Source organism: Halichondria panicea, chromosome 10, assembly GCF_963675165.1.
Source record: "Halichondria panicea chromosome 10, odHalPani1.1, whole genome shotgun sequence".
Classification (NCBI taxonomy): Eukaryota; Metazoa; Porifera; class Demospongiae; order Suberitida; family Halichondriidae; genus Halichondria; species Halichondria panicea.
Genome location: NC_087386.1, coordinates 3,702,590 through 3,713,576, shown reverse-complemented (window position 1 = coordinate 3,713,576; position 10,987 = coordinate 3,702,590). Strand labels below are relative to the sequence as shown.

Here is a 10,987-nt window from a genome sequence, read left to right as displayed (position 1 = left end):
GCAAGAGCAAGACTTTTGATTGTATCTCTGCTTCTGAGCAAAATTGGCGAAAACAAAATTTGACCCCCCCTAAAAAATAACATTTTAAACTGATAGACACTAAAAACTAGGCTTGAAGTAGTCTGCAAGAGAGGTTTGGATAAATCCAATTAGTGACCTTAATTAGCTAAGGTCAAGTGGTTCCAGCCTCCTCTGGCTCGGAGGATAGAGGTTGGACGCGCGTCATCCACCGTCAGGTTTTATCAAGTGCGCTCATAAGAATGTAATTAAAATGGCCAATTAGGCACTCGTAGTCGGCGCCGCCGCCCTCTACCGTTGCCCGGAAGGGGTTGGCTAAGTTCACCGTGTTTGAAGTTGTTACGTCATCATTAAACATTATAATCATTACAAACAATTAGAGAAGTTAGACCAGTTGTTGGTGTTTATCATAGTCTGAAGGATGGGCAGTGGCACAGCAGGGATGCTTACTCCTGGAGGAGCTTGCATTGTTCCATTTAGAAGACCCACAGCAAATGTACGTGCACTCATTTTTGTGAGGGTAGATGTAGTAGTAGTACTACTGGTACTGGTAGCAGAGCTAGAGAGTGTTGTGGTAATTGAAGTTTGATCAGAGAGGGTGGTAGTAGTTTGATCCCTGGTATAGGTAGCATTGCTACCAAGCTTCAAGCCTGTATGGATATAAAATTGATGCTGGTAGATATAAGGGGTGAATATTTGTACCAAAATGTGGCTGCATGATCTGTATATATTAGGAGGCGGCCTGTGTTTAGTTGGTGGCGGCTTAGCTTCGAAGGTGGTGGCAGTGCTTATGGCGGCTTACCTTTAAAGGTGGCCATCCAATTAGTAGCTTCATGATCTGACTGGTAGATAACGATAGGTCAAAGTGGTTCCAACTTCATCTTATTCACGGCCACAGCAACATCATATTCGAGGCTAAGCCGCACGCCACCAACTAAACACTGCCGCCATCGTTGAAGCTAAGCCGCTGCCACCAACTAAGCATCATTTTGGCACTATTTATCTCTCATAACTATTTATCTCTCATAGATAGATGCCTATAAATTTGAAATGAGTATACTCACCGTCACATTTTCTTTTGATACAACACTGTTTCTTTCTCCCAGGGCCACCAAATTTCTGCTTGTCTTTGCAGTTGGTGCAGGTGCCACAATCTTGCTGTTCTCTACAAGCACGGCAGTCCCCACATCGCCTTCTTTTTCTTCCTCTACCTTTCATTTAATGGTAAGCAACATATGAACCCGTACTAGCATGTTTTATGGAGTAGTATGCTATTGCCTCTAAGGCCGTTACTCAGCTGGGTACTTCACCTTTTGACTTACCTACTTGACTGGAGGTTATCTGGGAACAATCAGTCATTGTCTGCTGAGGTAGTCTACAATAGCGTAAAACTATACGATTATATACAGCACATGTTATCTTGTTTACTTTGAGCTTTCCTCTCTGTTCATTGACTGTTTGTGTGAATCAAATCTCGTCTTTCCTGTATATAATAAATGAAAGGGTACATATATTATACCTAAACGGTCAGCTCTAGTTCCAACTCTGTTACGAAACTTGCTATCAGCTTTTCTTCTCCTTTTTGGCTTTGTCTTCGGCAATTTACTGCAACGGGATAATTTGGATTTGATCCGTGCATACTTCCTCTTTATTCCAATAGCTCGAGAGACAATTGATGGCCGAACAATGAGTTGTTCCTCTTGAGGTAAGTCTGCTCTAAATTTTTGAAGTAGATCTTTGAGTTGAGTGTCTAAGTCCAAAAGCCTGGTTGTATCCGTGCACAAGTATGTCAGTGATTCTAGAGACTTAAGAGTTATTCTTGTTCGTTCTCCAGCAGCTTTAATGGACACACTTCTGACCTATACATAAGTGTAAAATAGGGGGGCATATATAAATGATTATATACATTTATAATCTCACCCGTTTTGGTATAGCATCCTCAATGACATTGCTTTCATCAGTACTTTCATCAGTATTTTCATTACACACAATTGAAAAGGGAAAACTGTCATCAGATGGTTGGAAGTACTCATGAAGTGCTTCGTTATCAGTTGATAGATACGCACTTTGTAAATAGGATTGAGGAAGTTTGTCCCATTGCCAAGCCGGTTTGTGTGTAAATACACTGAAAAAGTGCAGGAAGTCATTTTTTCCAAGGTATTAAAAGCAAAGTCTACTGTATGTTTCTTTCCGGATGATTTCTCCAGTTCGAATACTCCTCTCACAATATCAATGTCATGTATCTGACTAGCAGAAATTTTTGCACTGTTGGTTTGTCTGTCCAGACAGTGTATGATTATTGACCTTGGTCGATTGTGTACAATGTAGGTAAGATGGAATGTGACTATGATAGGGCCGATATAAAGAAGATTGTTGATAATTCTGAAGCAGGTATTGTTGTCTCCTAGTGGGTAAGAACTTGTCAACAATAATGCCGAGTGCTTGAGAGTGTTGCTCTATGGTTTTTTCTTGGTAGAAAACTATATTTGAACAATCGGTTTTGTGCTTCTGTCCCGTTGTTTGTATCAATGGCAGCATAGTATGTGTTATCCCTGTAAGCTCTAGCCCAGCGCTGTACAAAGTAGTTCATCATTGATTAATACATAATTACAATAAATATGGACATACGTATACTGTATAGCGCGAAATTTCGAGGGGCTTAATTTTCGCAGATTGTGTGCATGGGTTAGCAATCCTACACGAAAATTAAGTCTACAAAAATTGTTCTTTAATTATAATTATCTACTATACCGTACAAAGATTAAAGGTCCGGTAAGCAGTCATTCCACAAAATATAAGTGCCTCGAACATTTCGTGCTATATGCGGTATAATATACTTACTTGTTTTACATTCAACCACTTTGTCGTTAACCATTCCCTGACTTGAATGTGATCTTTCCATACTCCAGATTGCTTGAGATCATTCACTGCTGACTTATATGTACTAGTAGGATCAGTTCCATCAACAGAAGGAGCCCAGGCACAAGTGCGGAGAAAAGTGAGTAACTGTTCTGCTTCTGATTCACTCAAACCATGTTTGTGATCCTTGACCGAACGTCCCCATGCTTGTTCCCTGTGAAAGTCACACAAGTACACAGTAGTTGTTGGAAAAACTTGTTCTAGGGCCATAAGCTCTGCCTCGGAATAGTCAGTCATGAAATATGGTGGGCACCATGTAGGGTTCCACTCTTTCAATTTTAACAAGGCATCACGAATATTTTCTGACGTTTCACTTTGAACTACAAACTCTGCAACGACAGAGTAGCCAACGTTTGTCTTAACGCAGATAAAGAATAAAGCTAGATCATATTTCGTGGTTTTGTAGGTAGCATCAATCAAGCTGATTGTATTGCCATATCGTCCTAGGAGTTGTTGTTGCCATTTACTTAGCCTCGGTCCCAGGCCGATTTTTTTTTAATAGAACGAAGTTGAAAAATACGGCCTGGTATTGATTGTATCTGGGCGTGGCAGGAACCGGAAACCAAAGCAGAGATTCTTCACACTTTGTTTCCTGTCATATTTCACCGTATAAGTTTAATACCGTAATTTAGCTCCGTGTATGCTCTGAAGTAACTGAAATCTAGCCATAGATTATCTAGCTAGCTAGCTACTCTCATTGCAGAACAGGCCCAGCTCTTGTCAGAAGGAAGAAACGTCTTTGCCATGGTTTTCAACATGGTATGGCAAGTCTCTTGCTTTCACTCACTGCCCTTTGTGATGGACTACAAACTAGTAGGTAGGACCAACACTGCCGGCCCATGTAGATAGGTGTGTTGTTCTTGCAAATCTCTCTGCTTCTTGTTTTTTGGTTCCTAACCACGCCCAGATACACGCCCAGATACAATCAACACCAGGCCTAGTTGTCGGCCTAGCTAGAAACAACTCGGGTTGGAATCGAGGCTACCATTTACTCTGATGTATCCAAAGTAGGTTTTGTTCGTATTGACCTGTATCGGTTATCGTTTTATTCTTATCTCCACTGTCATTGCCATTGAAGTAACCTTCCCTCACTTCCTCTGTAGATGGTGGTGAACATGAATCACTGTCTTCCTCACCATCCTTGACATGATATAGACGAAAAAAGTGAGTGCTTTCGGGATCCGTGACTTTCCATTGCTCAATCTTTTGACGTACATCATCTTGGTCGAGGCATGAAAGCTGAAGGGCTCTTTTAGCCATAATTATAAATGTGATTCTTTAGGTCATTGGCGATAGGAAAGTACGCTCTGTCATTGGGGTCTGGGAGGCATTCTTTACATAGATCTTTCATGACGTAGTGTCGTAAAAGTCTGTAATTCCTTCACCCACTAATTCTGTGATTTTTGCAGATACCTTTTCATCTATTCTCTTAGATAAGCCAGCAGTACCGCCTCCTGTAGGATGACCAGTGAGTGTGGCATTCTTCTGCTGGTAGTGACACAAAATACAGGGTACGTGTTGTTACACAGTTTCCGTCAGACAGAGCTATCTTAAGCTCAGACATTTTCTTATCACGAATCGTACGCTTATGTTGTGGCTCTACTTTGTACTCAGGGTATTCTATACATTTCTTAATCGTTATGTGTGCATGGCAACCTATTTTCCTACTACCCTGTACTAATATTCGGGAACTTTTGTGTTTTTTCTCTTTGTAGTAGTGGTGACCGAACTGACAATCTAACTGCTGAGTTTCAGCAATGTAGAAGGGTGTGTTATCCCGTTTCATCTCTCCACGACTCCAGAAGAGTTTAACTTTGGGGACCGTCATCTGAAATTGTGAACACAAACTGATTTATAATACTATTACTTTCTCTCCTTCCCTCACCCCCCTTTTCTAATTTTCTGTATAGTGCTCACATTTTCTTTATCAGTTGTTGTTTCATTGCCAGAAGCGTTTGAAGATCTACGTGTACCATAGCAAGTAACCGTGGCCTTTGCATGAGAGGATAGCAGGCCATCAATGTCTTCAACCCATCCCTCATAGTAATTCCCCTTCTGCTGTAATCCCTCTGTCCAATCCATGGCCATACTGTAGTTTTAATTTACAGCATTTCCCGCCAGCTCCATGTGGAGGGGGTGGGGCTAACTAGTGACAAACAGGAACTGCATCAAACACGGTGAACTTAGCCAACCCCTTGCCCGGAAGGAGGTCGGCGGCGCCCGACTAATTAGGCACCTTGATGCTTCACTGTTTTGTAGGCTGTACATGTACAGAGACACCGCAAGTCGCCAGAAGTGCATTCCCACCGCCTCCCTATACTGCTGAAAAGATTTCAAGATGGATCTAGACTAGTATTTAGATTTTTTTGACACTTTTTCAATTTTTGTTTAACAGGATTATGACCTATATGAGCAGAGGAGGTCAGAGCACCATTTCTCTTTAGCGTTCTCTAGCTCTTACTTGCACTGATAAGCTTTTACATTCTCACCTTTGACCTCAAAGGAATTCTATAAAGGTTTATAATTATCACATGACTGAAGGCGTCATGATGATGCGTGTCCAACCTCCTCTCTCCTCAGTGTTGTTAAGGATGGCTCAATTAATTAATGGTGGATTTCTTGTATATGTGATTATATCTTTTGGATGGTTACATATGAACTGATGAATATGGGGTGCCGTTTGTGTCAAAATGCTAATTTTATCCACTTATGCAGAAGTACACTGACTTATACACAAGTGCACCGACTTATACACAAGTGCACCGACTTATGCACAAGTGCACTGACTTATACACAAGTACACTGACTTATACACAAATGCACTGACTTATACTGACTTGTATATACAAGTACTTTCACTTATGCACAAGTATGCTGACTTATACACAAGTGCTTGTGCACAAGTATGCTGACTTATACACAAGTATGCTGACTTATACACAAGTATGCTGACTTATACACAAGTGTACTAACTTATGCACAAGTATGCTGACTTATGCACAAGTATATATGCTGACTTATGCACAAGTATGCTGACTTATACACAAGTATGCTGACTTATGCACAAGTATGCTGACTTATACACATGCACAAGTACACTGACTTATACACAAGTACACTGACTTATGCACAAGTACACTGACTTATACACAAGTACACTGACTTATACCTATTAGTATGCTGACTTATGCACAAGTATATGCTGAATTATTTAACCTTTAACCTTTAACCCCTTAATTTGCACATGGTTAAGGTTGTTCTAGCTAGCTAGACTCTGAATAACTACCGTACTTATTCGATTTACTTTTAAATAATTACGAAGCCAGAGGTCGTTTCTTTTGGAGGGTGAAAAATTATGTTGAAGTCCTGGTGTCGCATATTTAGAGGGTCGCATCTAATTGGAGGTTATTCTACTGTCCTCGATTATAGGCCGCTTAAATTACATTGTTTCTTGCGATTGTTTCTTGCGGCCTGGAATCGAGGCTGCGGTTTGACCTCTATTTAGGACGCGACATAAAAAAATAATTGTGAATGCTGCAGTCGCTATTTTTAGAGGTCAGAAAATTGGAAAAGATCGAGGGTGTCGCATATTTGGAGGGTCGCTTTAAGTACGGTAGACTAGACTCGATCGACTAGAGACATCATGGCAGAATCTTCAGCGGTTAATGTGCAAGTATTGTCAAACGCTTTAAGCCTGTTTACTAATGCAATTCAAGCTGCTACAACTCCTAACAGAGCTTCTGCAGAGTCAAGGCAGACAATTGGTGGTCCGCATGTAATTGTTAATACTTCTCCTGCTACTTCTGTGTAAGTGTGACTAATACTTTGGCACAAAATGTTACTTGTTAAGTGTTTAACCCATGTAGTCTATTTACCGTAATTGTAAGTGAAGATGTGCATTAATTAAATTATTTTTTCTTGACAGAAATGCGAAGCACTTATTACCTTCATATTTGAAGAGAAAAGGTACCATTGGAGCAAAAGGAAAGAAGGCTAAGAAGGCTAAGGCTGTGAGCTCCTGGGATCGTGATATTGTGTGCTTGCCCAAACAAACTAAAGGTGGTGAAATACTGAATGTTATCCCGTACCCTCGTAATCGATATCGTGCTGAGCCCGGAGCAGGGGGATTAATTGGAAAAGTGCATATCACTTCAGAAATGACTGTGGAAGATGTACAAAAAGAGGTTCGATCCGTGTTCAAAGAACCAATGAAATTTATTTACCTGCAACCAACTGGAGGAGGCAATAGATCCCTTACGGTTCCTGTGTTGTCAACCTCTTATGAATGGACGCCTCAGCAAGTGGCCAAGTTATCGAATGCCAAGGGTTCCTGGCAATTGATGACTTAGATTGATGACTTAGATCTCCCTGACTTCGATCTCCCTGATGTTGATGCCTCATGTGATGTGAGTATTTGTTTGTATGATACTGTATGATACTATAATTGCAGTGAGCGTTTGATTTGGTGAAATTTAACAGGTAGCCACACAAATGCCAAATATAACACTCGCCATAATTTTATTGACTATGTTGTAGGATACCGACATGGACGATAGAGTGTACATGCATAGCTAATATTGTTTTGATGTAATGTAATTTCTTGCAGTAGAGAAAAAAAGCAAAAAATGTTCAAAACAAATGACAATGAAGGGGTACCTTCTAAACCCTTACCTAAACGTGAGTACATGGATCACGTCCGCTTGTAATTACTAGGCTTGCATGACAGCTTCTCATACAGGATCTACACATATTGACAGTCAGTGTGAGCGGAAATCTTCTGGGGAGTGTAGTTACAGGTAATGCATAAAATTAATTACAACTTTATCGTTGAATGTGTGTTCATTTAGGAATTATCTCGACATTATCGACCTAACTGGAGATGGAAATGAGCATGTTGCTGACTCTGATAGCGATATGGATTACATGCTACTACCCCAAATCTGTGCCTAGTAACATCAACAGAAAGTAAGCATGTCGTCAAGATCATTTGTTATGAGTCATTTCATCATTATTCTTTCAGAATTTCTGACTATGTCGAAATAAAGCATATTTTAATACAACATCAACGTAAAGTAATTGTGGCGGAAGATGAAGAAGATTTTCAGCGGATAAACATTCGTAGACGTCATGTATTTAGTTATACGTTGCGTGCCTTCTCAAAACCCTCGTTCAATGTTGGAAAACTTTTAAAGGTCAAGTTTATTGGAGAAGTTGCTACAGTTGATGATGGTGGCCCTCGACGAGAATTTTTCTCTTTGCTGATGAAAGATATTTTTTTGGAGTCCGGTCTTTTTTCGGGGTGGCCATCCAATGTTGTTGTACTCCACAATATTCAAGCTCTCTCAAAAAATCATTATTACTGTGTTGGAAAAATGCTGTCCGTATGTATCATTCAAGGTGGCCTATCACCTTCATGCTTCTGTGTTGCAATTGCCGATTTCTTGGTACACGGAAGTGTGCGTGTGCCTGCTGCAATCAATGACATCCCTGATCATGATGTTCAACAATTGCTGTTTAAGGTTAGTTATGGAGTGTGATACAACTTTTTCGGGTATTGTGTATACTATGTATAGTAGTTCAGTGTATAACATCAAACTAAAATACTCAACCCTCCCCCCTCCCCCTCTCCCAAGCAAGTTAACAACTTACTATATAGATCATGCACGGGGTGGCCACAAAAAATTACTGTAGGTATAGTGAATTATTGCATTAATTGTCTACTCTTATAATAGGTTCAGGAAGCAGCAACGAATGAGGATCTGAAGGTATTGCTTTCTCGTCCAGATTACCAATTTATCTATGATTGTGGATATTCTAAACCTGCCGATTCGCATACTATGAAAGACCGTGATGACCTAATCCGATCTGTCTGGCTTTACTATATCTTCTTTCATCCCCATGCTGCTCTTGAGCAGCTGAGAGTTGGTTTTTAATGACACACTTCAGATGGAATTGGTCACTACCTGTTATGCTGAGAAAGTTCATAGTATTCTGGTTACATCAGATGCATTCAACCCGACTGAAACAGACCTAATTGATGACGTGGTCATTAAGTATTCCGCTAGTGGCAGCAATGACAGAAGGAAAGAGGAAGACATCATTCTTTTCTGGACTGAATTTATCACGTCTTGTGGAATTGAAGGTCAGTTGACTGTATGTATACACTTGTATAACTAGAGCTCGGCTGTTGACATGACCTAGGACATGCATTTTAGGTTTGTTTCACTTCAGCTGTAAATACGTAGTCTACCTCGAATAAAGGCCGCATGTAGTTAGCTAACTAAAGCTGCCAACCTGCAAGTTCAAGCTTCTTACGACAACAAAGACAACAAAGCTAACTTCCACTATTAAAACTAATAAATTATTGTGTGAAGGCTATCCATGCAGTGCTATGACAGACAGGTAAGCAGACTCACATTAAAGCAGACTCACATTACAAACAAACCAACCAACCGACTAACTATACCCGTGGCCGCCCACGTGCCTCAAGTAATTATGCATTTCACATTCTTTATTATTTTGCCCACACAGAGTCCAACATTTCTTTGTCTGAAGTTCTACAGTTCATCACTGGATCCCAGAAGATTCCGGCTACAGGATTACTATTGATTTCACCTCAATTGATCAGCTACCAGTTGCTCGCACTTGTACCTGTTGTCTAATAGTATCGAGATCCTGGGCAGTTATGGCTCCAGAAGATTTTTGTAAGAAGATGGAAATGTGTATGTTAAACTCTAGTGGCTTTCAGAACATATAACTTGATTACCATTAGTTTTGTGTGCATGCAATTGAGATACAAATGTGTTAAATGACGTCATTAAACTACCACACAAAATTATTCACAAATTGTGCAACCTTGTTGGAGATGAGTTCCAATTGTCCTAACTACAGATTTGTATATATCTTTGCCAAAATCACTTGAATCGCCCATAGGATTGATTCCCTGTATTTGTGTCAAAACAATTGAACAGGGTGTGTAGGAGTTCAAAGGAACTTGTATGTCTTCATTGCTGACTAACTGTGGCATTGTAGTACTCGAATTGCTGTTAGCATCCATAGATCCAGAATCTGCACTTGCTTGGCTCATGTACCTTACTCCCTCGTAAAACAACTGAAGAGGTGTTTTGTGGCCTTCAGTGGACAATTTGTGATTATTCCAACATAGCTGAAATTCATTCAGTGCCTTGCAGATTCTAGGCATGTAAACGAAGTGCAGACAGAACATGTCCACTTCGTTCAAGGGATCCAAATGCTTCTCGCTTTCAAGGTTCCTAAATACGTCTGCAAAATTGCTTGTTACGCCGCGATGAACGTCCCTCCATAATCTTTCAATTCTTTCGTTGTGTGTGGAGCTCCCCCTGCTTTCGTCGTTTGTAACTTGTCAACATATATTCCCATACCTTGATGTTCTCCCCACCATGGTCACTTCGAATATGCAGTGGTAGGCCAAATTCATTTACACCAATCAAGAATTGCTGAAGGACAGTTTCAGATTTGTTGTTATTGGCACATGTGATGTTTGTGATAGTTCGAGAATACCCATCAATACAGGCATGGGTAATAAACCGCCACTTGATTAGTTTATGGTGACTGTCAAGATGTCTCAAGGAGTTTGGTTGGTCCACAGAGTATACCCTGCGTTTAACTGTGAGTGATCTACGTGCCACAGTGTTTTCGTGGTCCACTCAGTGAATGCAATCACGTAGCTTTTGACGTGGTACTTTGATTCCCACACGCAGTAAATGGCTTGATAGCATTACCTCTCCATCTCCAGGGAAACTTTTCTTAATATCTTTAACACTTGCGTCCAATTCACAATCTGTTATATGTGTGTAATCATCAGTTGAAATTCCAGCTTCATCAAGTCGTCGATACAATGTAGATCGGGCTACTCCAACCAAATCGCTGATTTTGGTCCAACTATACTGGGGTTTCTTAGAGATAGTATTTCTTCGATGTCGAGTTCAATCTTTGGCCTGCCAACACTGAGGTATAAATACAATGATTAAACGTCGGTATCATGTACAAGGTTCCCTACCTAATATATAGG

The 10,987-nt window shown here is 40.4% G+C and overlaps 2 protein-coding genes and 1 long non-coding RNA gene across 13 annotated transcripts; 2 read left to right on the top strand and 1 right to left on the bottom strand.

The window, feature by feature from the left end:
• Window positions 1-373: 373 nt before the first annotated feature.
• LOC135342344 (uncharacterized) lies at window positions 374-4,888 on the top strand. Of its 5 annotated transcripts, none has more exons than XM_064539064.1 (7): window positions 374-514; window positions 1,125-1,242; window positions 2,347-2,409; window positions 2,928-3,016; window positions 4,041-4,101; window positions 4,371-4,448; window positions 4,653-4,888. In XM_064539064.1, exons 1-5 carry the CDS (start codon window positions 440-442, stop codon window positions 4,080-4,082), a joined length of 387 nt encoding a protein of 128 aa, XP_064395134.1. In that variant the 5' UTR covers window positions 374-439; the 3' UTR covers window positions 4,083-4,101; window positions 4,371-4,448; window positions 4,653-4,888. The 5 variants fall into 5 exon arrangements, with proteins under 5 accessions (XP_064395134.1, XP_064395133.1, XP_064395132.1 ...); XM_064539063.1 differs by having other exon boundaries at window positions 4,347-4,448; XM_064539062.1 differs by having other exon boundaries at window positions 4,041-4,448.
• LOC135342348 (uncharacterized) lies at window positions 512-2,431 on the bottom strand. Its single transcript, XR_010396845.1, has 3 exons — window positions 1,447-2,431; window positions 1,083-1,393; window positions 512-668 (listed from the first exon to the last, which is right to left on the bottom strand). It is a non-coding gene; the product is annotated as an uncharacterized LOC135342348 (long non-coding RNA).
• Window positions 4,889-5,146: 258 nt separating the features above from the next.
• LOC135342342 (uncharacterized) lies at window positions 5,147-9,862 on the top strand. 7 transcript variants are annotated; one of them, XM_064539054.1, is made up of 8 exons: window positions 5,150-6,744; window positions 6,863-7,343; window positions 7,544-7,614; window positions 7,676-7,733; window positions 7,785-7,902; window positions 7,958-8,456; window positions 8,670-9,079; window positions 9,469-9,862. In XM_064539054.1, the coding sequence occupies exons 5-7, from the start codon at window positions 7,817-7,819 to the stop codon at window positions 8,868-8,870; spliced, it is 786 nt and encodes a 261-aa protein (XP_064395124.1). In that variant the 5' UTR covers window positions 5,150-6,744; window positions 6,863-7,343; window positions 7,544-7,614; window positions 7,676-7,733; window positions 7,785-7,816; the 3' UTR covers window positions 8,871-9,079; window positions 9,469-9,862. The 7 variants fall into 7 exon arrangements, with proteins under 7 accessions (XP_064395129.1, XP_064395128.1, XP_064395124.1 ...); XM_064539059.1 differs by having other exon boundaries at window positions 5,147-7,343; window positions 7,547-7,614; window positions 9,469-9,609; XM_064539058.1 differs by having other exon boundaries at window positions 5,147-7,343; window positions 9,469-9,609.
• Window positions 9,863-10,987: the final 1,125 nt, after the last annotated feature.